The sequence below is a fragment of the Tyto alba genome, unplaced genomic scaffold (assembly GCF_018691265.1).
Source record: "Tyto alba isolate M040663 unplaced genomic scaffold, T.alba_DEE_v4.0 Super-Scaffold_41, whole genome shotgun sequence".
Classification (NCBI taxonomy): Eukaryota; Metazoa; Chordata; class Aves; order Strigiformes; family Tytonidae; genus Tyto; species Tyto alba.
In genome coordinates, this window is record NW_024881317.1 from 19,888,841 (window position 1) to 19,916,489 (window position 27,649).

Sequence of the window (27,649 nt, forward strand, 5' to 3'; positions counted from 1 at the left end):
AGATAAAGCCTGGGATAATACAAATACCAACAAGGATAATGCAAAACATGTATAAGCCAAACTTTATGATACAGTAAGAAAGCTCTGGGATTCTGCAGGCTGAAACAGGGATCTCTGAGCCAGTGTCAACTCAAGCTCATCAGATCACATAGCCAAGCACCACAAGAGTATCCAGCACCCTTCCAGAGTCCTGCTGCATCATACCATCATTCAGTCACAGCAAAACTAGTAACTGACCTGCCTCATCAGTCCAAAAAGTTAACTGCATCATTACTGTTGACCTATACCTAAAAAATATCTTGTTTACTAAGGGAAAAAGAGAAACTGGAATTTAACTTATTCTACTTTAATTATCAGAGGAACCCAAATATTAAGAAAATTTGGACACTTTATTTAAAGCTAAGCTCTCCATAGGTTCGCATTTTTGAGTGAACAAGAACAATTTCCTGCCATCTATAAACAGAACATATTCCAAACAGCTTCTCTGCCAGCACGCAACACGCTACGGAACACAACTTTTAGCTGTAGAAAAACGTAACTATGACATCCTATAACCTAGATGTCTGCACATGTCTGTAGAGACTTTTTTCCTATAGAAAGCTTCTTAAACTTAGAAATTCTATGCAAAATATTTTTCTAACTCTTCAGGATGTCCATGAAGTCTGTAAAAATAATCTTTCTGAATTTTTCCTCTGTAAGATGATGATCTTTTGTCCATATCGGAAAAGAATCACTCTACATGATTTTGTATTGTTTCAATTTTGAGGCTGTAAAACTAGTACAAAAATGGTAGACTAAGAAACCAGGTGGCTTGAATCATGTCTAATCAGTTCTAGCAGGCAGCCTCATGTCCCCCTAGGTGGCACTACACTACTACTGTCAACTGACTTTTCAAATCCTAAGAAAACAGATTTACAGACCAGCACCAAGTATGTTTGTATTGTAAACGTCTTTGATGAACAGAATTCTGTCCTCACCTGAACTGACCATCTGCCAAAGATACCCAATTAGCTCATTTTGTTAATAACAAAAGGAGATCTATTCCAGCAATATTAGTGATCTTTAAAACAGGTTATTTCAGCATCAGAGAGTTTAAACAGGAGAACCAAGACATTTCTGATATGTAATTGGAAAAGTAAGGCAATGGCAAATCTGCATCTCTGATTAAATATCAAAAATTTGTTCATATTAGGTAAGATCAAAAAGAACACTTTTTTTTTTTTTTTTTTTTTTTTCTGTCTCCCCACCCCCCCATCACCCCTCCCCTGTTTTTCTTTTGCAGTCTTTAGTTTCTGGCAATACTGCTGTGGTACTACTGGTACTACATATTACACATTCGATTATAAGATACAAAATAGCTTATTTATCAACTATAAAAATCTACAAGTTTGTTTAATTTATTGCTTTCTGTTAAAAATATGCACACCCTCTTCTCAAAATCAAGTATAATACTTCTCTGTCACTTCCAGATTTGGAATCAGAGTCAGTATTTATTTTGGTCACAAACAGCTGAGTACAACTGTCCAGCATTTTTCAAATCAAAGCAGGGAATGCTAAAATACAAAGCACCATGCAACTCCCCCTCAAGAGTTTTTGGAGAGGTTTCAGCAGAGGAAGCAACATCTGTTATCAAGACTTATAGCATTTAAATCAGTTGGAGAACACTCTCCCTGCATCCATCCCAACAATCCTTTTTGTCCACAGAATAAGATTAATCAGTTTTAATTTCTCTCCAGTCAAAACTGAAACACAGGAAGAAAAAATAAGAAATAGCTCTTGCAGTAGGAGCCGAAGTATCGGCCTAAATTAATGTGCAATTTGCTACAGTAAAAAACCCCTACGCTTGATTCCAGCATATGATTTTGTACTAAATTAAAAATCAGTGAGTTGCAATATCTGTGCAAAACATTTTCAGATCTTAAACCAATCCCAATATGACTTTCCTTTTTAAGATTAATCTGCTACTCTATAGTCTTGTAACTATGAACCTAAAAAAATTAAACCCTAATTTACAAACTGTAATTCCTGTGCAAGGACTCAAGAACAGAAGAGTACATAATTTGTATTAATTCTCTGCTTCAAACTGTACCTTAAAATCAGATGGAGTTATGTGGCATTAGCTTATGCATTAATGGTGACTAAGAGATCTAAACCTAGTGGCTCATAGCTCACATTTTTAATGCTTGAGCCAGAATGTGGGTTTTTTATCGTAGAACATTTTACTACGTAAGTTGTATCTGCAGTGCAAGGGGACACTTCACCTATGGTTGAAATTCTTAAGTGTTGCTACCATGATACAACTGCTACACAAGACTAACCCGGCAAGGTCATCTCCATCATACCTAAAAATTTACAATTATGCATTCATCACTTGTGCTTTTGTCTCTGCTAGATAAAAATACTCATGAGAAATCTTGGTAGTTAGTTTCATCTCTAGTTGCTTTATATCTAAATTAAAATCTAGATAAAAAGGAAACAAGTAAAAAAAAAAAAAACATGGCAGACTTCTTCCATGCCCCACTACAAGCATTTCAATTACACACAAGTTGGAGTTACCCACCTAGCATCCAGTATAGTGCGTGTGAAATATCGAAGGTACTTGAAAATGGACATTGAATCTTGCAGTTTTAAGATTTCCTCTTCTTTGTATTTGAAAAGTGCCAGGGCAAATCGGAATATTACCTGATAAAAATACATACAAAGTTTGGTTCTTTATAAGAACAGAACACACTGATTCTCATTATTATCTATTATAAACTCAAAGGAAAAGCTGCATTTGAGCTAATAATCACACCTCCCTCTATCTCCCTTCCCAGCTACTCCCTGCCCCATCTCCCACCTCCAAAAGCTGCCAAAACTTCTGTTGTGGCCTGTAACGGAGACAAGGTGTTCTGCAGTTCTATCCAGGATACAATATTGGGTTTCTACCACAAAAATGTTTTGAAGTTACGAGTTCCTAATTCAGTTGGACAACAAAGATTGCTGGGCCTGTTGAATGCATTTATTAAGGTACTTCAGAACTAAAATTATGATTTTTTTAAACAGGTTGTTTTCCAACGCATTGAATTTTCCCAACATACTGGGGGACTAATGCTGAAGGAATTTCTGATACCAGTTTGTCAATCAACTTCAACAAGAGCTGGCAGAAGCATTATTTCCCTTTGTTCTGAAAAGGCTTCAGTAAGGTCTGAACTTTGTCAATCTCTACCTGGCTGCCTTCATAAAATACCGTGATGCTTAAAACTGATTGGAATGAACACACAACCAAAATACCACTCTGATAGAATGCTCAGATGAGGCCAACAAGAAATCTAGCTAACACACAGTTTTTGTCTACTTATTTTATTACTTTATTATTCTTTCCAATTGCCTACAACATCTGCTTTAGTATTATTATTGTGTTTGAATCCCAAGATTTCTTTTTTCCTGCACTGATTTTAGCTCACTGCAGTACAACAAGTATGAAGCACATGAAAATTCTTCCACCGCCACCCCTCAATTTATGGGATAGGAGCCCTTACAGTCACTGTTTGTCCGTTATACTTTAAATGTCTGCAGAAACAAAACAAATAGCTGCTGCAGAGACAAGCTAAACATTAGCACTCGGTTACCACTAATTTTTACATCTTCTCAATACTTTTAACTTCTGCCTCCTTCACTTCAGCTTTCTTCTTTACAAGAGTAGCTCTCATTTTGATATCACTGCTTAACGCTGATTGGCAGCTGCACGTAGGATTAAACAGCACTGCCTATAGCTTTATTTTTTGAAGGTAAAAAAAACAAAACAAAAACAGTGGGTGGTGAAAGGTAAATACTTAGCATTTAGAATTCTTCCATGTAACTCAAGCTTCTAACTTGCAGAACACAAATAAAATGGAAAATGTTTTGACTGGTTATTTATGCACATTTCCTCCCATTTTTTCCTACCACTGATTTTAATTGACAGAATTCTTGTGAAACAACCTTCCTCCACCTTGTACTCAGTTACACCACAGTATTTCATTGCCAGGTAACGACTGGAAAAAACATAGCTCATTCAGTTCACCTTTGGTCCCTCATATAGGAAGGAGTCCCAGATTTTAAAAAGGATGTCGCTAACCACACTGTCCACAAATACCACGAGAAACCAGTTGAAAGTTATAAGAGTATAGTCAACTTTGTATTGTTCAAAATGAGCATGCAGTCGTGGAAGCTTCTCACTCATTAAATCCTTGAATACTCGCTGATCAACCTAAGGAGATAACAAATAGGACATTATTGCTTCTCATTTTCCAACACATAGGTCATTCAAAGCAGGGCTGTTACCAATCTGTAAGTGCAAGCTTTCTAAGAGCTAACCAGGAAACCTAGGACTGTCTAGTTCACACTTCTAAGCTATATCCACCCAAAACATGCATGGCCACCCCAATGCACATCAGCCTTGACGACACAACCTTTTGCTTTTCAACCCCCCCGCAGCCTCACAGGGCTCCTCACATACAGATGTTGTGTTCCCACTACAGCTCACCAGTGCTGCACTGGTGCAGGAGCACCAGAGCGCAGAGGACAAGCTGGGGAAAGATTTAGAGGGAAGAGGCAGCCCCTACCAGAGTGTCACCTGGAACCGGAGGAGTCCTACAGCCTATAGTGCTCCCAGTACTGCAAAACACATTCTCACTCCCAGAGAGCCCGTAACTGCCTGCCCCTCCCCTCCCCAATTTTGAGGAAAAAAGAAATGGTAAGTCAGCTCAGTCAATGTTGTGAAGCTGATGATCACAACAGGGCTTAAGGACTGGAGCTCCAAGAAGTTTACTGAACAGTTATTTCAGTGCTATACTCCGAGTCCTTGTCCAAACAAAGGCCCTGGTGCCTGGAACTCACCTCTGTCAACTCAACACATCCCCCAAATAGGCCTATCAGACAGTTTATTCAGGAAAGTTTGACTGGCTGCAGCTTACAGGACCAGGCTTTATTTCAGCAGAGCACATACCTGAGATCCTAGCAGTGTCTTAGTATAATAATCACGAGGCATGAAAACTTCCACTATTGTTACTAGACACCAAAAAGCATCTTCCTGTTCCAAGTATAGAAGTGCAATCGCTACCAATCTGAAAATAGGGTTTGTTTGGAGGAAAAGGTTATTATAGTATCACAAAAGGTATTAAGAACAATTATAATGAAGTCTTTGTTTCTGTTCAGCAAAGATAAACATATTATCAGGAGAGCACTACACAGCAAAACTGTTAATGAAGTTTAAGATGGGACAATGAGATGCTTCTCAGCCACACAAAGTGGCAAAACCAGTGATTTGCTAAAAGCCATTTTTCCAGGAACTAGGGCAAAATAATTAGAAGCTTCCAAGTCCTAAATATGCTACTTTGATTCCCAGACTTTTGTCTTCCCTTACTGAAGGGGAGAAAGAACAGATGATTCTTGTATTTCACAAAAAATTATTTGAAGTTTAGAAAAATTGTTTTTAGCACGTTTACTTTATATCCATTAAGATAAATACAAGTAACACTTTTGTCTTTATCTACCATTGTCTTTTAAGGAAAAGAAAAAGCCCTATAATTTTTAAAGACCGAACTTGTCCTAAGAATTTCTTCAAAAAAAAAAAAAAAACAAAAACCCAAACAACCGAACAGCAGCATTCCTGGTTTTCCTGTTTCCAATGAGTATGATGAAAGAAAGAAAGAAAAAAAAGAGAACAAATTTATGTCCCTGATAGTTGTTCAAATATAAAAGGTTACCTCCAGTATATTTCTCCAAGTAAACTTGGTTTATTTCTGTAAGCAAGAGGAGCTGTAACAACACAAACTGCTTCTGACGTTACACAGCTTAATAAGGTGATCACACTTTAAAAGCTTAAGAGGACTAAAGCATGGAATAAATAACTAATTTGCTTTTAACTTCTGGAAGTATATCCAAATGCAGAATTATTTACAGTAGAACCAAAAATGCCCAAAGAGAAAATAATGCTGCACAGAAATTTCAAATTTAGCAAAAGCATTTCTAACACCTTCTAGTCACCAGAGACTTGTTGCTCCAAGATTGCGACAGCTGTGTTCTTCAGACATGTCTTGTGGCCAACGACAATATTATTACTAAAAACGTATGATCTACCTACAGAACATAACCACTAGTGATGAATACTCAGGAAAAGAATATTTATTACTGCATTACTCACTACCTCTACTACTGCTACCACCACTTCACTACTACTATTACATTATTCACTGCCTCTATTCTACTACTACTTCAGTGTAGTTTCAAATTATAAAGCTGCTCTAGTTCACAAGTATTTGACCCTATTCTAGTGCACACATCAGCGCACAAATTGACCTCTACCGCTTTATATTGTGGGGACAAGGCAGGATGTTAGACTAACACACCTGCTTCAACACCTTGCTTTACTACAGATCTCAAAGTACCAAGATTATTTTGGCAAATGCCAATTGCAATAACTTCAATTTTTTCTTAGCATGGTAACATGAGAACCATCCCTAGATTGATTACTGCAATTCTGACTGAAGACATCCTGAGGGAAATACTGAAATTTGTGGCCTGTACAAAAAACTTTAAAGCCTTTATTTCTCCTTGTTTAAAAAAATGCAAAAACACTAACAAGTTCTTGCACACAAAGGCAGAAAGATCACCTACAATTGATAGAAAGACAATGTAAAACTACATTTAGGTAGCCCCATTCTTACATGAGTTAGTTCCAGTTCTTTGGCCAAGCTGATTTTGCACGTTTCATGATCCAGGTCTTCTGGGTGTGTATGGTTTTAAAAAAATTGATAGCTATTTCTTTATTAAAACATTATAAATTATGAACATACAACTAATTAGGTAAAGTGCTGTCCAAAAGCATGTTGCTATACACACAATTTGAAAGGCTCATTAAGCGTTTCACTGACAGTTGTAACTCAAGATTTGCAAAATTTTACCTGTTAAGCCCTTGGCAATATCCTATGTCAGGATTTCTCCACGAAAATGCCAGCAGCACATTCCGCAGCTTCTGGACCCCTTCGGATGTTGGCGAGGAATAATGTTTGTTGTTTGGCAAAGTTCTCAAAAGATCCAACTCAATTTGTTTAGACGCAGGATTTTGTTTTTCCAGAGCATTTTGAAGCAAAGTTTGGAAGTACCCAGGAACAGTGCTGTCCTTGAATTTTTTAACATGGAGATTGACACACCATTTCCATATCTTGGAACGATGTTCATGTGGAATTCCAGATCTAATAAGATTCTTTAGTTCTACAGAACGCATCATCTCTCTATTCATTGTGCTTGCAAGATAGTTTTCCCATTTTACTCCTGTGGAGATCTCTCGATTTTCACTGAGAGAAAGCGATCTCAGGTCCAAAGCTCGTGATTTTGCTACTAATTTCTCCTCATCATCATCCTCTGGGACCGTCTGAAAACCGTATATATCATATTCACTGAAATGGAGGGAAAAAAGAAAGCAGGCTTTTAAAAATGTGTTCGGTAGCCTTGAAACTCTCATTTCCATCCTAAAGTTACTTCAAATATCCCTTAAGTCACTCCCCCTAGTTTTCAAGCTTTAACAATTATTATTTCAACACCCTTATGGAGTATATCCTTTATTTAATATTTTTTTTTATAATCCCATGTACAAAACAATTTGTGCCCATATTCCAATACATATTACTACATACATATACTCTGTACCACTACACAGATTAACTGATTTAATTAAGACCATGGTCAAGTTCAAATGAACCCATCTCTTCAGTAGCTCACCTTCAACAGCTATATGGCAACATGTGAGTAAGTTTTTACACAGTATCTCAAATAAAACAACAAATGTATTTATACAGCCAAAATGATTTCATCATAATACTGTTATTCAAGGAGGGAAATACATTAAAACCCCCAAATCCTCCAAATATATCCCCACTGTCTGTTTGCCAGTGTTGGAACTGAACCCACTGACTAAGACACACATACATTTGTTTTAATAGGATCAAATTACCTGACCAGGTGTGGTTTGAAAAATGCTTGTTCTGGTTGTTCACTAGTTTCTGCTTTCAAGGCATCTTCCAGTAACTGTGTGATGACCTCACGAGCAGGACTCTGCTCTTCAGAACAAACAGGAGTTTTCATTTCTTGAAGCAAGATCAAATATTTGCTTTCTATCTGACAGAGTTTGGCTTCCAAGCTAGTATACTGCAGAAAACAATATTTAAAATTTTAAGTCTTCAGAAACTCACTTTGTACTACACTTCTTTTAAGATCTGGTTCAAAACTATTCCATTAGTTTACATTGCTTAGAAACCTGTGTATCAAGAACAGTCAGCTTTACTTTCCCACTTTTGTAGCACCAGAAAATATGAAGCAACCTTTATACGTGGAAAACAAAAATTACATATGCATTTTATTACACTAATGTAAAATTCTGTATATAAAGTAACTTCAGATACTCGTGGGTGTTTACAGAAAGTCTTTTAAGGGAGAATAGTAGACCAAAGATTTTCTACCGCATGTATTTTTATATGAGGAAAATCTGAGCAAGCTTTAATTATCATTACGTTGTATGAAGTACAAGTCAACCATTTTGTGCTTTTAAAGTAACAACTTTAGCCTATGCACATTTAAACAAAACTTAAATGGCATTTTAAAGATACAATTTAGCATATAGGAAACGTAAGCACACAGCTCTGTGCCAAAAATACAGCTTTCAGATCTGGCCACTGCATGCATCATTTCCAAAAAAATAAAAGCAAACCCCTCCAAACCATAGCTTCAGGTATCTTGCCTTAGCTACAGATGTGTGCATTTTTCCTAGCCCCAGGCAATGGAAATCATCATTATTTACCTGCAACTTCTCTGCACTCAAACTCATCTGTACAGAAACACACTTCACATTCACCATACCACAGTCATCCTTCGAGCTCAGGAGAAAGTTCTACTCAGTGACATATCAAATCTTACGCACTGTCTTTTGCATACTTCAAGAAAGTGATTACAGCCTTAATTCTGAGGAAACAATGTTTTCAGAAATATACATGCCTGTGTTCATACGTTACGAAAAGGTTCCACTGTTTTAGGTGATGTTCAAGTCAATTACTTCTTTCAATAATCCATTCAGAAAAATGAGTCTGTAAGGACTGGGTTTGGGAGGAGATTTTTTTTTTTAAGCTATCACATTTAATACATTTAAGTTGTTCCATTTTCATTTCACAGTTACATTCCCCACGTAGATTTACAACTGAATTTTTGAAAATTGCTTTAGACATTGCCAAAATGAGAACATGCTGTGTTAGTCTGACCTTTGCCTGCCATTCTCTCTCTCTTGCTTCTGCATTTCTTCGTAGAGCAGAAAGTTCCAAAATCTCCTTATTTAAAAATTTATTCTGGGTCTTATAACCCTGAAGATTGTCCTGTTGATAAAAAAGCAAACTGGATTTTTAGTAAAAATATCTTACGAACAGCAAATGCCTACCAGAGAAAGTATACCTTAGTATACACAAGCAGCTAATAGCAGGACTTAATCATCAAAATTATCAGGATCAAAGCAAATGTTATTTTTAGTCTTCACACAAGCCAAACACACATGCCAAATATGAGCACAGAGGTGTACTGGATGGTGCTGTGCCTCACCCACATCCTCCCAGTGCTGCTCTCCCGGCAGAAGGCAGCTGGTTGCCGCTGGCTGTCACGGGGCAGGCCCAGCCCTGCCAGGCTGCACCAGCAGGGAGGAGAACAGAAACACGGGTGCTAAGCACACCAGAGAGGTCACGGCACTGCGCCGCAGCCAGAAGCACGTAACTTGCAACCCAGGAAGGGGTAGGGGGGAAATGCCCTTCGGGTTTCGGTTACCCTCATCAGTCCTCATTTAAATTACAAGTCTGATGTCTGCCTCCATGCAAAATTATAAATCTTTAGCAATAAGCTTCCTTGCCTAATTCACTCAGCTCCAGGCTACAAATATTACCTCTGCAAGCTGAGGTTGTACCATGAGGGAATGTTGGTACCCTCCCAACAATTACAATACTCCCACACTCCACAGCATCTACAAGCTTTGGTCTGCTTTCCATCAAGACCACTGACTTCTAGTTTCAATTTTATTTTCTAAAATTTCCCAGATCACATCTAGGAAAGAAAATTATCAATGTTTATACATGTTTTAAATTTCTTGCTTGTATTCCAAATCCCTTAGAATGTCAATCAATTTGGAATATAATATTTATCCAAAGGCAAGAAGGCATGTTTAAAGCAAAAGTGGGTAACTGCAGTAAATTGGTTGAGAAATTCTGACATATTCACTGAGGTAGGTTAGCAGAAAAAAAAAAAAAAAAAACACAAAACAAAAAAATAACCACCACCAAGCACTGATGACACCTGGAGCAGCATTAGTAAAACAGGTTCTTATACTCCTCCTTTTTTCTCCTGGGAACTTCCCTTTGCCATTCCACATGCTCTGTTTCCTAAATTTGGATATTTAAAACAGTTAAAATAAAAGCCAGCAAGCTTTCTAGTTGTTTTCCTGTATGATCATATTGTCCTCTTCCCCCCACTTTTTCCTGTTCCTTTGATTATTTCTCACATCACTCGTCCTCCACACCAATTATTAAATTAAAGAAAGCATGGGACACTGTACTATAGATGTACAGACCAGCTCAAAGTATAAAAGTCCTGTTTAGATTGCCACATAACAGTTCAAAGTGTAGATTCCAAGCAGAGAAAGCCTCAGTTGATGAGTATCTTGCATAACTGCTGTAGTGATCTCCTCAAACAGTATAGCAGACTAGAATGTATTTTTTACAGGGAGCAGAGTTCCCCCTATCCATCAAGACAGAGACATGGCTCTTACTTTTAGTCTGTCCAGTTCCTGTAGTTCCTTATTAGTACAGGTGGCTGTGGAAGAATTCACTGCTCCACTTTGAGAGGCTGTATTGTCCTCACACTCGCTGAGTTGACGAGAGAGTTTCATGATCACTTCATCTTTAGCTTGAATAGTTTCCATCAACATACCCAGTTGCTCATTGAGTTCTCCAACTTTGCACTTCAGATTCTTTACTTCCTGCTGGAGACTATCTTTTTCCAGATTTAACTTTTCAAGCTGGTTGTTGAGACCCAAAATCTGGTCATCTTTTTGGTGCAACAGCTCTAATTTGTCTTTGGGAACCCCCTCACAAAGACGGCTTGCAAAATACTTATCATACTGGGAAGATCGGACTGTTTGCTGCAGAAGTCGCACAAGTTCCTGAGAATTTAAAAAAGAAGACTCTATTGAAGTTTTATGTTTCTAAGTTTTATAACTTAGAAATCTAGCATTAAGCAAAAGAAAGCTTTAGAATGGGTTTTGCATGTGAATCATCCACTTAGAAGACTTCATATTGGTGTTTTAAGGAAAAAAGGAAACACATGACAAGAATTCTAGTAGGCTAACACCTTACAATGACTGGCCTATACGGATGGCTAGAAAGGCTACAACAAGTTTGGGAAGAGTATTTGAAAGCTGTGGCCCTGCAGTTATTTGGAAGGTAAAAAAGGCTTACTTGTAAGAAGCCCAGTTGTAAGAAGACAAATAGGAAGAGGGCTTAATCCCCAAAATTTAACAGGTGAAGATTACAGCATGAAAAAGGGAAAGATAACTAATCCCTCTCTTCCCTGGCAGATGCAGAGAAAAGGACAGTGGAAGAAAAATACATGCTGCTTTTCTGAAAAGAAACTCTTTGGAGGGCTGTTTAGAACATCTTGCCGCAGAATCAGCCAAGTAATTCACTGACTTGCCACAAGGGAGAAAGAGTTTCTGCGGTCTTTGCAAAAAAGACAGCATCAAGGGATCTGAACTAGAACTTTTTTATGAAAACCAAATTCATCTAACAATTCTACTTTTTTCACCTTCTACTCCCTCACACTAAAAAAGTATCTTTGCTCACAGGCTTGCATAGATCCTGGACAATTACAACATGTACTCACTTCCACGACAGACCTATGTGTTTTACTTGGGGAATCATGGGTACACACACCTAAGCAAAGCTGATTTTTAAGGTAGTTACACTATAAGTAAAACCCTATTTGATTCCTTGCTGGAATGAGATCCTACGAAAACCAAAGTCAAATTTAAAAGAAAAGAAATACTGTAAAAGGAAGAGTTTGCCTTAGCTACTACCAAAAGCTGTCTGAAAACCAAACTGTAAAACACAAAAACAAAAACCAAACCAGCAACACCAAACAAACAAACAAAAAAACCCACAAAACAAAACACCACATCCAACCAACAAACCCAAAACACAAAAACACCAGGTGAAAGACCACACACAAGAAGAATTGCGGATCAACAGTAAACACTAAGAAAGCAAGAACAGCAGACTGCTTACTTACAAATCTCACTAATCTGGATTATTACCTTTGCTGTTTACCATGTTTAGTTAACGGTTTAACACAGTGGGACCATAGGAAGGTTAGTTCAACCCTGGAAGCATTTGCAATACTTATCAATTAAACTGGGATTTTTTAATTTTTACATTTTTTTTAAATAGCTCTCTGACACTAATAAAGAATACGAAGACAGAAATAAGAATTGGTTTTATGGAATTCCTGAAAACTTGACAGTTCAATAATATATCTGAAAGTTTACAAAGATTTGGCAAGTCATAAAGGTATGCCTAGAGTGAACCACTGATTTTGAGTGTTGCAAAACTCTAACAGAATTGGGTTTGTTTCCCCACAATAAAAAAAGTGAACAGGAGAGAGCTGGGTCTACAGGGTCAAATATCAAGCTACAGTCTTTAGAGAGGTCTGGGAAGAAACCCTTGGATCTTGAAGAAAGGGTCTTAAGAAACTAGATTTTCTTCTTCCTTCCTTCACTGTACTTTGACATTTTTCAGGTATTATCTTAATGATACTGTGTCCTGGTTTCAGCTGGAATAAAGTTAATTTTCTTCCTAGCACCTGGTACAGTGTTGTTTTTTGGATTTAGGATGAGAATAATGTTGATAACACGCTGACGTTTTAGTTGTTGCTAAGCAGTGTTTATACTAAGCCAAGGACTTACCAGCTTTTCATGCTGCACTGCCAGTGGAAACTGGGGGTGCGCAAGAAGCTGGGAGGGGACACCATCAGGACCCCAACTGGCCGAAGATATATTCCATACCATACGTCTTGCCCAGTATATAAACAGGGGCGAGGGAGTTAGCTGGGGGGCACCACGGCTCAGGGATTGGCTGGGCATCAGTCAGCAGGTAGCGAGCAACTGTATTGTGCATCATTTGTTTTATATATTCTATTATTTTTATTTTCCTTCCTTTTCTGCCCTATTAAACTATCTGTACCTCAACCCATGAGTTTTACTTCTTTTTTTTTCCCCAATTCTGTCCCCCATCTCCTTGGCGGGGGGGAGAGGGAGCAAGCAGCTGTGTGGTGCTTCACTGCCAGCTGGGGTTAAACCACAACATATTGGACTGAAGTTCTAACAATTACTAAACAGCTGGCCATAGTTCAGTGACAACTGACCATTCCACTTATCAAAAAAACCAAAACCCAGACTGATAACATACATGTCAATAGCCATTAAGTTATCAGAGAATCCAAGACAACAGGGACATGCATGATGGATCTTGCCTGTTAGCAGCAGCTGCAGAGCAGGTTATCAATTCCTACTGACTCTCTAAAAAGAGTAAACCACAATATAAAAACTCTCTAGTCACCCAGGTTCTCAGGAGAACATCCTACTTGCATGCTGCTGCCATTGATCACAATTCTAAATCTAGCCCAGTATCAAGAGTGAGATTATCTCTAGCTACCTAAAACACCATTTTTCTTTTTCTTCTTATTAAAACAGAAGCAGCTGTGAATACAACATTGGACTAGATCAGTGAGATTTCTCACAGAAACTGGCTCAGAAGCACAAATGTACTCCAAGGACAGGCAATAACTAAACCAGGTGTAAGTATGGAGCTCATATATTTCTTCTTTGGTTTCCCTTTGATCATCTCGCATAATGGAAAATACAAATAGCAGAAGTAGCAGCTCCATATAAGACCTAAAATTTGTTTCTTCTCAAAATTAGTAGAAACTCTTTTAGATAAAAGCAGGGTATTTGAGAAAACTGAGTTATGAGGGCATACAGGCATGAACACTGTATGAGAGCAGTACTAAATACACAAACTTGTGGTTAGGTCTATCATTTACAAAACAGTGATGATGCAATTAGCTTTAAAAAAAAGCAAAAAAAAAAAAAGAGATACAGAAGTTAGTCCCATTCCCCAACCCTGTCTTCCAGAATTAAAAGAAACAAAAAACAAAGCAAACAAACAAAAAAGGACTTCAAATGAGAAGTTCCTCAGGAATTGCATGTACTAATGGCAAAAGAAGCTGTGATTATCTGCCAGGATCCTGGCAGACACCAAGAAAGCTAGCTTCAGAGAATAAGGAGGCTATATAAACCAAGTTAATGAACACTGCAAATGGAAGTTTTGTTCAGGGATCTAACCTTCAACAGATGTAAAACTTGGCCCTTCTGGTTTCAAGACTTTCTGTAAACAAAGGCTCATTTAGCACCATTATTTTATAACAAACAACCAACTCTTAATGCAGTTAAATGGCCATAAAGGGTAAATTCACAATCACCTGCCAGATCTCTTCTCTTTAGTACACTTTGCCCCAAGGCTTAATTACCTTTTGGCTCAAAAGATCTTTCTTTAGCTTTTCCAACTCTTCTTGCTGGCTTTGATACTTTAGTTGCAGTTCAGAGACTAGTTTGTTGCCATTACCAGAAGACCACTCAGTTGGAGAAGAGTCACTGCTGTTCCGGTTTTTGCTTGATCCAATCATGTCTTTTAACGGGCGCCTTGTTTTGTGTGGAATGCGGCCAAAATCAAATGGAAAAGCTGAACTAGTCAGTCCTGCATAAAACAATTCCTTCTAGTTCAGTTCACTTAGTAAAAAGGCATTTCAAAGCATTCAGATTTCCTTTTAAAATATGCTCATTAAAATTAGACTTTCAGCAGCATTTAAACAGCCCAATACAATAGTGTTAAACATCTCATTTTCCAAGTCACTTCCTTTGGTGGGAAATGCATAGAGCTCAAAGTCTTCTCCCCTCCCAGATAAAAGACTTAGCTCATAAATTAATACTTGTGAAATAAAACATAAAGGGAACTTTACAATTCATTACAGAAAATAAAAGGTACTCCTAACGATGGCAAAGTCAGCCTTGCTTCAAATAATTAACAGCTCAGAAGTGATCAGAGCAAACCCATCACTTATATCACAGCATACTGTTCTTTTAAGTCCCATTTATTGCAAGGTTTCACCTGTATTTATATAACTACAGGAGTATTCTTAGAGAGAAGAATATTTTCTAACAGATTAATCAGCTAAAGGCCTCTTCAGGAGCTGTAAAAATGTCTTCACAAGGTTATTCCAGACACTGGTCAAACGTGAGAACCAGTTACAAAGCACAGATGAGCTTTAACTGCATATGCATCCCTACTTTTTTCCCCATTTCAGAAGCAAGCCCACATAACATGTATATACATACTTCAGAGTCTAAAGGCAATTCTGCTTCAGTGGGCGACACTCAACTGAGTAATCAAAAGCCTCAACATTTTCTTTCATCCTGTAACTTTGCAACTCAAGTGACAAAACGAGAGATGGTAACATGCTCAGGGAACCCGAAACAGTGGATAACAAGGCTTTGTACTTATTCTACTGTATCTGAATGGCAGGGAACTCAAAACAGATCATCAGAAATTATTTTTTTCATTTTTTTTTTTAAAGAATTTACAGAGCTTTCAATGTGGTTTGTGAAGAAAAGATAGGCTTCCACTTACTTCCTCAAATAGACATAACACAGTACACTATACTAAAGAAGGTAAGGCATAGACTCCCCTTCCTTCCTGCCACTTCTACCTTTACTTCCTTCCAGGTGTTTCCTCTTTTCTTCCAGTGCCATCGAGTCCTCCAAGTCTTTGGGGGTTGGATCCAGCAACTCCCACTCCTCAGTGGTATAAAATATGCTCTTGCGATTTTCGTTATTTCCTTTTCTTAGAGAGGACATTGAGTTTCTGTGAAAAAGACAGCATGAAAAGTGACAAAGATTTCTCCATTTTGCATTCTTTTTATAAAGGGGTTTTCAAGACGAGCACTGCAGTTCAAACAGTGCAAACACAGACAAAACCAATATCAAATAAAAGCTCAAAGAAAATAAAGCGTATCCTACTAAATAGCACCTGCTATCAACAGTGCTATATTTCAAAAACAGAGGAATTATTTTGCTTTAACAGGATATTAAGATCTAGAAGACCACTATGGTCTTTTGTGTCATCCTCTGTTTTATCCTTGATTTGGCAGAGGGGAAAAAACAGAACAAAATTAAGATTCAGAAGCAGCATCTCTCTATTGTTCAGTTATTGTAGCTTAGAATTTTAAGACAACTGTCAAGCGTTACACAGGACAGCATGCAGTCAAAACGTATATATGTTATAGTTTCATATTCTGGATTAACATCAAACTTGGGATCATCCAAGAGACCTGCTGTAGCTGAATCACCGATGACAGACTCCTGAGCAGTTTTTCTTTCCTAAGGTGGACGCTGCCAATTATCTGCAAGAACGTTTCAGAGGTAAATTCTAAATTCCAGCCAGACAATTCTACAGAAGAACAATAGCAGGGTGAGATGACTCCACCCAGCTTCCCCCACAACCATTATGCAATTAGAAATGTTTAAGTCAACACTTCTGTCCATGAGTACTAATGTGCTCAGTGTTGTAAAGTCTTTGTTCAACTAGAGAAGAAGATTCTACATCAATCTCTATGAATCAGTTTTTCAGGTATAAAGTTAGAAAATGCTGAGACACTAAATATATTTCCACACAGTCTGTGTAAGATGGGAGACCCATGAAGAAGCTTTCACTCAGTGAGACACATTCTCTCTTCTTACTCCTCAAACCGTAAGCAGAAGTTAACCCATATTGCACCTTCAAGATCATCTGATGATTCAACCCAGTCTTTCAGCTTCACAAGAGATTTAACATCTGACAACATGAACTCTAGGCTAATCATTACGTAGTGCAAAATTCCTATAGTCTGGTGAACTGATAAATAATCAAGTACAATTTTATTAATGGTCTTTAGGGTTATTTTTAAACTGTTTCAACAACCAATTATACTACACATTTAATCTTCTTCCAGAAAGAATCACAACTTCTGTTGGGGGCACAAACTTAATTTTATTGTTCAGACCTTCCATTCTAATTAAATAGATCAAATTGGGTGATGACCGACATACTTCCTACGGCACCCAAAATTCTTAAGTGTCACCTGGCATCTCTACAGCTATTCTGACTAGTGGCTGATCTCTTACCGTGCAACTCCACAACCGCCTGTTATATGCTTCCTCAACTTCAGTATTTAAAGCCTGTCTGAACATCACCTTTTAAAGCTTGAAAAGATCACAAGGATCAAGAAGTCAAATGAACTCTACAAAAGGTACTTCAAAAACTGCTGTTAGGCCCAGGAATTATCATAGCTGATGCTGAATGTTATAAAGCTTTTGCATAGGATTGTTGAGGGCACTGAAGCAGCATTGCTTCATTGCTTTTTATTAGATTAAAAGTAGCTGAATTTAAAAAACAGTATTTATTTTCCTATGCACAGTATTGTAAGTACAATTGGACCTGATCATGTGATGTAATGATTCTGTATTTTAAATGTTTTGGGTTTAAGTCTTATTTTATCATTCTATAACTTGAGGTTACTATAATTCAGTATGTTTCCAGTACAATTAACTAGACCTCCTTGTGATACACACTCAAAGAACACTGTTCAGCCAAGTAAAAAAAGATTGCTTGTCAATCAAGAAGTGACAAATGAGATTGCACATGTAAAAAAATAAGACTTACATGACCACTTAATGCTTTTTCACAGGGGTTCTGTTCAAAAAGGTTTGAGCATGAACCAAAGCTGTGGAATGAGAACGGCTATTGTCTGAAGGACCGTTGCACCATTACTGAATAGTTTTGCTTATTAATTGGGCATCATTCATTGCACAATTGAATGAACAAGAGATATGGTTGTTGGAAGCATGTAATAATGACCACCTTTTGTACATAAGCAAAATAAATCCAAATTAAGATTACACATGCCCTGCCTCTCTCTGGAGCAGCTGACAACAGAAATTACAAGGAAAATGCACTTTTCCCTAACCAAACCTTTCATGAAGAAAATCCACCTTTCTTGTGAAAACTGCTACAGACTCGTCTCGGAGCAAATTCATCTTACTAGAGACAGGAACTGAAGTGCTCATGACCTGCTACCTCAAAACAGGCAGGGGTAACGCTAGTCCATAGCTTTTAAGACATGTCACTGCAAGGCCTGTGCTAACATGAATAAATTTGTCAGAGGTTCTAGCATGTTACCATGCAGCTAAATAGCTTCTGACAGAGTTGTCAGACTCTTATCCCAATGATAGAATACATGGCCAGAAATAGTGCACAACTGTACACATCATACACAGTTCAGATTTTAGCTGCTGGCTCTGCAATCCTCTGCAAAATGACTTTTTAAAAGCTCAGAAGAGGATGTTTGAGCATAACAAGCAATACTGACAAGGACGCTATTTCCCACTGCTATCAGCTTGCAGGGGGAACACCTGCTTTAAAATTTAGAGCACATGGGGGCACTAGAGCACTCAATATAAAAAAAAAAAAAACACAGAACTTAAAAAAAAAATATTAGTAGATACAGTAAAGTTATTTTCCCAGGAACGTTTGCAGACAGACAAACCACTGCAGCTGAATATCTCCAGCACGAGTGGATTGGGGGAGGGCAGCATTCAGCTGGGAAAAGCTTCAGTGTGAAATTTTCTTACATGTTTATTCCCAGAGATCTACAAGGAGTCCAAGACACTAGGATCACAGCTATACAGAGAAAGGCCAACTTCTGAATACCATGTGACAATATCTGCTGGACCACTGCCATCAGAAACATTTCGCTCCAACCAAAAGCACTTCCCAACCCACAACTCCACTGTTGCCTTTCTGCTCAAAGAAACATTATCAGGCAACACTGAGTAGCCTACCCTGACACTGCCCTTCTAGCTACACTTCCCCAAAATCTATCATCTGCAATTTCGGGGGGGGGGGGGGGGGGGGGGGAATTAATGAAAAAGGGTTTAAAAAGCCAGAAAAACTTGTTTCAAGTATACAAGAATTCACCCAAGAGAAACTGTTTCATGTTATTTGCCTTCTATTACGACCAAATTTGAGTTCTACCAAAGCAAAGTGGCTATACAAACCAAAGAAACCATACAAGACTACCAATTTAAACAGGACATGTAGTAACAGGATTTACATGTTTCTTAATCCAACCCATAAACCATTTTTTCTAGAACTTAAGTGATGGTCTACACAGCAGTCTTAAAGGAGGAAAAAAAAAAAAAAAAAAAAAGAGAACAACAGAAAAAAACAAAACCAACAACACTTTGTAACCTCTCAGATCTCTGTGCTTAACAGGAAAGCTTTAAAAGGAATCTGTTTAACTCAGCACTGCTGATGAAAATGAACATTTTACTCGCAGCTCAAGAGGGATGTGGTCTAGTTAACCAAAGCTACAGCTCTGCTTTCTGAATTGCTCTGTAATAGCACTGTAACATCCTTTGAGTAGAAGCAGAAGATCCATCTATGTGGGTGAAGCAGTGTAAAAACATTTAGAAAAAAACCCTAACAGAACAATTAGAAACCAGTAGGACTGATTTCCTTTATCAGTTAATACCAAAAAGTAAACTCATGAAGAGTAAGGGGATAAGATGTGGCTTTGCTGTTGTTCAGAAGGGATCTGCCACATTTCTGCTCAGGAATTCAAACTGTATCAATTTCAAATCTGTGCCATGTGCTTTCATTTTTTTAAGAAGAAAATTAAGAAGAATGATTTATATTATTTAGATTTTCATCGCTAAAAATATTTCATAAGCACCACATACTATGACTACTACAATGCTAGCAATTAGCAACTCCATTACACTATGAAGAACAAAAAGCAGTACTAGCTGAGAATACAACTCCCAACTCCTTGCCTGGGTTCACAGAGCAAAGCCATCACTACAAGTGCTTTACAGGACTTGAGTCTGCCCTTCAGATATCAGTAATGCTACATAATGATGTTCAGCTATGACCTTCAAACAACTAAGTAGAATAAAGAAACAGTTTATTTGAAGAGACACAGTTCCATTTACCGATCCACCCCATCACCCCCAGCTCTTCTAAAAAGCTCCGCCAACCATATACACACATTTTTCAGTAGGAAATAGTCTCAGCCAGCAACTATCAACCTGATTATAACTTTCTTCCACATTTCCAACTTACTTGATTTCAGTACTCCATTGTTTAAGTGAGAAATTGATGGCACTTGGTTGGACTGGTGCAGGTTGGGAAGCTGCTTGTTCCCCCACCAGGTCTGTAGGAGAGGTCTCCACAGCTAGAATATTTCTAGCTCTCTCTGCTGAAGCATTTTGACTTAGGATACCCAAATCTATGTAAAAAAAAAAAAAAAAAAGAAAGAGAGAAAAAGAAAAATAGGCAAAACTTTCAGTAAGTAAAAGAATAGTGGCTATATGAAGTCATATACTACTAAGCCCGCTAGTAACATAGTTAGGGTTTTATTTTAAATTGCAGCATAACTTTATAAAACGCTCTCTTCAAATGAACTTTAAAAACAGCAAAGTATTTTACTCAGTGAGCTCTCACTATAGCCACACACTTCTGAAAACAAGACATGTTTTATGCTTACAAAGCACTGTTTAATGAGTGATTTACGATCTCAATTAGCCAAAATTGATTAATCTATTTTAAGCAGCTATAAAGCCATAAAAATTAAGGTGGATTAATCATAGTAATCCACAAAACCCCCCTTGTAAAACAAGCTCAGGTCTGTCAGAACTCCTAAGTCAGGAACAGCGTCACAAAAATACTGTGACACAGCTTTCAGGGTGTGCTTCATCCTAAAAGTTGTTCATCCTAAAAGTGACACTGCTGCTGCAAGTCAATGAGCTTTACGGACTTGAGCCAGCTCTGTGCAAATCCAGCCTGGGCATTCCCAGAGCCGAGAACATTAACACAGGCACTGCAGGCATGGCAGAGACCTACTGGATCAGCAAGGATTTACTAGCTTCAGTTAAGCTGAATGCAGCTATAGCTGAACACATCCAGCCAAATTCTCTTGTGCACTTCCAGCAAATCAACAGAGCAGGCACAGAGCCGTGCAGCCATGCAGCTCAGGCCCAGCACTGCACACACGCCAGCAAACTCATGCAGGCTCCGAATGGCTCCACAGGAACCAGTCAAGTACTGGCACGAGTGCCGAGCCAGAGCTAATCAAGTCCAGAGGATCCAAGCTGATCCAACAGAGTTAGCCAGGTCTCCAACACACACTGGAGAATCTGTAGTATATATGTTACCTCAGTGTTTCCATTATCCTGGATCACTTGCTTTCTCCCTCACCCTTCCTCCAGCAGGCAGAGGAGATAGGAAATGTATGAATATACTACAATAATTCTAGAGAAGCATAAAGTGGTTTATGGCCTTCTACAAGATGAGTTAAAAACAAGCTCAAATGTAATTTTCAGACTCTTCTCCCTGTCACTCACAAAGTACTGAAGAGGATTTAAAAATTTTGAGAATGGTCTCAGACTTTATTCAACAGTTATATTCGGAAACAACACGCTGGCTGAGCTTCTGATTTAAATAGTTATCTGCAGGAAGGGAAAGACCCTGGGAAATCACAATACTCTGTTTTATCACTGGTGAGCCTTTTAATCTTTGTTCTGACTGTTACTTGGCACTAGCAGCAAGACCATCTTGAAGCAAGCTGTACCCTCCAATTACTCAGCAGATGGTTACTTTTATTTAGCCCATATCAGAGATTAAAAGTAGAATGACAGGACACTTTGTGATGAAGAATACCAGATATAACAGATCATTGACACTACAGATCTGAAACCCTTGAAAAATGGTATCTGAAACAGAAGCATATCGTGACATCTTTCAAATACAGATACAAATTACATTGCCTTGACTTATTTTATGAACAATGCTGATAGAAACTTCTTTAGTGCTTCAGCCAAACTAAATTTCACTTTCTTTCAGACCTTAGCTGTTTGAGCTGAACAAAAATCAGCTAAGATAAATAAAATTAACATTTGATCACACTCACTGTGTAATAGAAGGGAAAGATAATACAATAGGTTTCAACTAAACCAAAAAGCAACCAAAACCAAAAGCAAAAGCAAACAACTATCCCACCCTAAAGAAAACCCACACCAAAACTTATGGGCACCCAAAACCAGGCTGCAATATTAACACTCTGCTTTCATACTTACAGCTTGTTTCATCTTCTACCTTTATAATTTAACAAGACTACAAAAATCTCTTTGTAGTATGGCCCGGGTAAATGAATTGCTCAAGAGCTGAATTTCTAATAAATGCATTTCCTTTAACAGACATGCTAATAAGTCTGCTTGAATCTTCCAGCCTCCTGAGTTTGCTCATGGTACATGCTCCCCTGCTTACACCAGCCAGATGGTTGGTTAGAGGTATGGGCTACATAGCAGATAATGCACAACAATGTAATGTGGTTGTCAATGCAGCCACTACCAAAAAAAAAAAAAAAAAAATCTTGTTTTTAAACTTATTGCAAAACACAACAATCTCATAAATACGTGACATAACATTTTTTATTCATGCTACTTAAGAGTTGAGGAATAGCACAACGAAGACCTGAAATTGTAAAAGCTACATTAGCAATCAATCAATCCCCAGAAAATAAAATAACCCATATCCTGTAAAGAATAAGCCATTTATTTGACTTCCATGGTAGTAAGGCAGCTCCATGAGAAATACTACAGAAACGTTTTTGTAACATTAGCTTTCTCACAGACCACTTTGAAAAATATTTTAAAGCATTTTTAACTACCTTGAATATTCTTAAAAACTTGTCAAGCCTGATCCATAGCGCAGTACCTGAGCTTTACTTATGTTCCAGTTAGTCCAGATTTCTGAACTGGAGCAGGGGAAAGGATGACAGGACCAAACAGGCAAGACTACAGTAAGCAATTCTGTTTCTGGACTGAGGACTGAGTACTTCCCCATTTAAAACACTACTGATAGCATCTGTACTCAAGCACTAGTGAAACAAAATAATTTCTATGTTCCAATTGAAAGCATATCATCGAATGCACATCCATTATTAAAAAAAAAAAAACAAACACACAAACAAACAAAAAAAATCAAAAGACAAATACAAGACACACTTCAGTCATCAACATGGAATCAGAGCCTTAAAGAGTCCTCCAACTGTACAGGAAACTTTTGTAGTAGTTGTTTAAGAAGAAGAAACAATCATCAATCATTCAGGCTCTTTGCACTTTCTCAGAAGAAATCCCTACATAAAACACTTCAGTTGATGATAGTCATCATTGTGATCTCTCCTCAAAAATGAAATACGCTAGATGCAGTTTCAAATTATACATAATGCAGCTTAACTTCAGGCTGTCCCTGAAAAGGATGAATCTACTCAGCCCATGCATTTTATCTTGACATTCCTTGCACTGGATTGAAAAATAATTAAAAAAAAAAAAAAATAAATCACCAAACGATTTAAAAAAAAAAAACAAACAAACAAAAAAAAAAAAACCAAAAACAAAACAAACAAACAAAAAAAAGAAACAAAACAAAACACACAAATGGGTTCAGCTTGTTGATCCAGAAAACCCCAACAACTTTCACGCAAGGAAAATATCAGATCAGTGATCTGAAGTGACTCTTGAAATTGCTAGACTTGATGCAAAAGAGGAGTGAGTGAACAGCACCTACACAGCCTGCAGTGACAGAAGATTAATCTCCCACTGTACCTGTGTTCTGATGGAAGCAGCATAAACCAGAAAGAACAGAGATCTGGGTCCAAGTTACATCTTATAGTTGATCTGATCCAACAATCTGCTGCCAAAAGAGGGCAGTCCTGCCTACTCCTTTACCCTGCCTTCCCATATTTATCCACCATGATTTGTTCCTTCCCTTCCATCAGCTCTGGAAGTCACCTGACTGCACAGTAAATATATTCCACTCATTAATCTAGCAGAAAAAAAAAAAAAAAAAGATACCTTCTCTTTTTGGCTAACGTTTGAACTCAACCAACTCATTAAAGGGTCAAACACACACCACAAAACACAAAAAAGGACACCACATAGCAGAGAATGAGAGGCTGAAGGTAGAAAGGCCAAGTTTTGAAAGAGCAAAAGCCTGTTACCCTTTCCAACACCTGCAAGCAGTTACAACTTTGCATACCAATACATATGTTCTTGCAGCATATGGTTTGACAAGCTGCTAGCCAGACTGTTTGCTGCCAGAAAGGTGGTCTCAAACCATTCCACTTTGCATTCCCAACAATTCTCTTGGATTAATCCTGGCACTCACTTGTCCCTACAGTAAATCACTTGAGGAAGCTACACTGGTCAGAAACCAACCTGGAGAAAAAGATGTTTCCTGCTAGTTGCACTCCCTGCACCAGCTAAGGAAGGGTGAGACTAGCAGCAGCACTAGATCAAGGGAGAGAGCTTGGAATTTCTTTAATTAGTGACTAGCTGTTAGATCAGTGTAGCTGAAACATCAAGCTGAGCCTCTAGGAAAACACGTACTCTCAAGCCAGCTGTGGTTGAGCAAGCAGCTGCTAACAGACTGCTCTCAAATGAGAGCAAACTGGGTTAGAGGACAATACTGCAGCATGGGATCTGAACTGGGGGAAGGGAGAAAAGGGTGGGGAAGAAGACAGCTTAACATTTCTGGTTTTACAGTACAAGCAATTTGAAATCAACAAAATATAAAACCTGTTGATGAAATACGTCTGACCTCAATACTCTGTTTAAACCCAGGAGAGCTTTACTAACATGTCTAACTTGGCGTAGAACAGGATTGTACTCAGTCTTATTAATGGATAACAGAAATCACAAGGAATCCATTTCTGTAATGATTCAGGAATAAAACAACTCAGAAGTGCCTGAGCAATGTAGTAGAAAATGCAGAATAACTTTGTATAATACAGTGATACATTTTTATAACTCTGACACTAGTCTAAAGTTACATTTTCTTTGGCTGAAGGTATTTAGAGGAGTGAATTTCACTGACACAGTATCAGTGCAAACTGTCTTCCAGTTTTACAAGGCAGGAAATTTTTGATCACAGTCAGATAGATCTACCACACCACACTTTTTCAGGAACAAAGGACAGTCATTCAGAATGCAAAACATACCTGTTCCCATTAAAAACTGCAGTATCTCTGGATACTTAACACACTAAGCTTTTAAGATACTGCAACCACTAAAGACAACTTATCTAACCTAAAATGTACTTTGCCACTTAATGAAGCCTAGCCATAGGACTACTCTATTTTACTTTATTTCTAAAAATCTGTTTTTAAGAAATCAACAAGGTTCGTAAGAGATACAACATGACACATAAAATTATTTTTATGTTAAATAATTTCAGCATCAGCAACATATGCAAAGTTTACATGGAGTTACTCAATAACAATGTGTGACAAAAGACTTCCTAAGACTGTTTTCTATCCCAGTGCTATGCCTTGTACTGATTAACTGACACTGAATAGAAAGTGTTTTTACTCAAATTTTCAACCTACCAGGATTGTCTTTGGCAACAAGACCTTTGGAGAAGTCACTTGGTGTAGGGGAAGTTCGGCTGTCCCTTTTTGCGGCGTCAAGGTTGTTACAATACTCCCACCTTTTCTGTTGAAGTTCCTGAAGCCAGTATGTCATATCCTGACGAGTTGCAGCCTACAACACAAAGAACCAGAGCACTGATAAGATCACTGTGTGTCTTTGGTATATAAATACAGTAATTCCAAGTGCAATTAAAAAAAAAAACAAAAACAAAAACAACAAAACAACAAAAAAACACACAGATAATTAGGATATCAGCAAGGTATCACCACTCAAGACTAATACGATTTAAAAGAAGTAACCCCCAATGTACTAGGTATACCTTGTGCAAACATACACATCCCTGATTTTCATGCCAAATCCATTTTCGATTAGAAGTACTCACATGCATTTTTTTTCTCCAGTTTTACACTCAAACATTAGAAAATGCAGCAGCAGCATCTTATATTTTACACACAAAGCATTGTTTAAATATATAACTACAAATCTGTATTATGAATAAAGTCCCATACATAGTCAGGAAGATTCTCATTTTCTGTTTTTTTAATTTGCTTTATTACCAGGAGAAACCAACAAATTAATAATGCATTGTAATGGCTCTTCCTTTAATGAGTAAGTCTACATACTATATTACGTGATAATCCCGTGAGCTAACTAACTTCTATAGATAGGTCATATTTAAAAAAGAAAGTCCCAACATGGGTATTTATCTACAAGCCTACAATCAGTAAGGTGAACAGGTAATACGCGACCAAGAATTTAAACACATCTTTAAGCTTCAGTAAGAATCCTAGCTATAAGAGTAATTTCAAAGTGTGTCAAATGACAATCTACATATATCAACAACAGACTCAGTGACAGTAACTGACACTGCAGGTGCTCACTTGGAGAAGTCATTTGTATTCCAACATAAATCTTCAGCCACCAGCCTAGAACAAGCACCAGACACTAGTGACATGGTGTGTTCAGGAATAAAATGTTCACACCTGTGGAGAGACACGCAAAGTCCTCTGGCTTGTAAGTAGAGTACTTATCTTTTTGCCAGTCTTTCTCCTACCTTCACCCAAAGTGCTTGGTGGCATTATCAGTGAAAAACCCTCATTACTTGAGCAAATGGCTGTGTTGACTTTTAAAGACAACTTAATTTCTAATAGCTTCCTGCCATGCTTATCACAAATGAAGAGGGTACTGGTGCAGAGCACAGGTGCAAAAGAAGAGCAGCAACCACCACAGATTTCCTTACGAAGGAAATATAGCAAGTGCTGCATAAAGCACATAAATGGCACAGATTTGTCTTCATTTTTTATATGAGAACACTTGTTGTCTAGTCAAACTGAAGATCCATTTACCACCATATTTTGACCCTGAGAGCAGCCAATGACAAGACAGAGCATAAGCAATACAGCAAACAAGAAATGATGCCTCCTCGGGGTGCTCCCTCCAGCTCAGCAATCTGCCATCTTAGTGTTTAGCATTTGTAGAGATAGATTTTTATTTTACAATTTGGCTTTTTGTACCTGTATGAGCTTTAACATCCACAAATGGTTCTGAAGCACTGTGCAAGGAAGTTAATCAGAAAACAGACACAGTTATTCCTGCAGCTGCTACTCCAGTTCCTCTCAGTACATCATACACATGAGAAGACGCAAGATACAAAAATCAAGTAAACATTCATAAATCAAATCAAGTAGTGATATAAACCACATAGTGATACAAGAGGACACTGCAGGTTCACTTTTCTCTGTTGGTAAGAAAGCAAGATATTTCTAATCTGAAATGGAAATCAGTTTCATACATTTATTCTTGCTTGCTCACAGGAAACCAGAAGAAAACATTTCCCTTGTAAAAAAGACATGGAAAAAGAACAGTTAAGGAATGTCTATGGGGTTTCTCAGAAAGTGTCAGAGAACTGGACACCAGGAAGCATCAATTCACACAGCCATCACTGGCAGTTCTGGAATGACCACAGCA

The 27,649-nt window shown here is 37.9% G+C and overlaps 1 protein-coding gene across 4 annotated transcripts in view; it reads right to left on the reverse strand.

The window, feature by feature from the left end:
• TBC1D2B (TBC1 domain family member 2B) overlaps positions 1–27,649 on the reverse strand; it is a 37,551-nt gene that overhangs the window by 4,239 nt on the left and 5,663 nt on the right. For all 4 annotated transcript variants that reach the window (XM_032990461.2, XM_042804144.1, XM_042804143.1 and 1 more), the window contains 11 exons: positions 25,639–25,792; positions 20,316–20,481; positions 15,865–16,019; positions 14,629–14,855; positions 10,817–11,209; positions 9,273–9,383; positions 7,976–8,169; positions 6,927–7,421; positions 4,970–5,087; positions 4,046–4,231; positions 2,561–2,682 (listed from right to left, as the gene is read on the reverse strand). In XM_032990461.2, coding sequence (XP_032846352.1) covers positions 2,561–2,682; positions 4,046–4,231; positions 4,970–5,087; positions 6,927–7,421; positions 7,976–8,169; positions 9,273–9,383; positions 10,817–11,209; positions 14,629–14,855; positions 15,865–16,019; positions 20,316–20,481; positions 25,639–25,774 — 2,303 coding nt within the window. In that variant the 5' untranslated portion in view covers positions 25,775–25,792. The remainder of the gene's footprint in view (positions 1–2,560; positions 2,683–4,045; positions 4,232–4,969; positions 5,088–6,926; positions 7,422–7,975; positions 8,170–9,272; positions 9,384–10,816; positions 11,210–14,628; positions 14,856–15,864; positions 16,020–20,315; positions 20,482–25,638; positions 25,793–27,649) is intronic.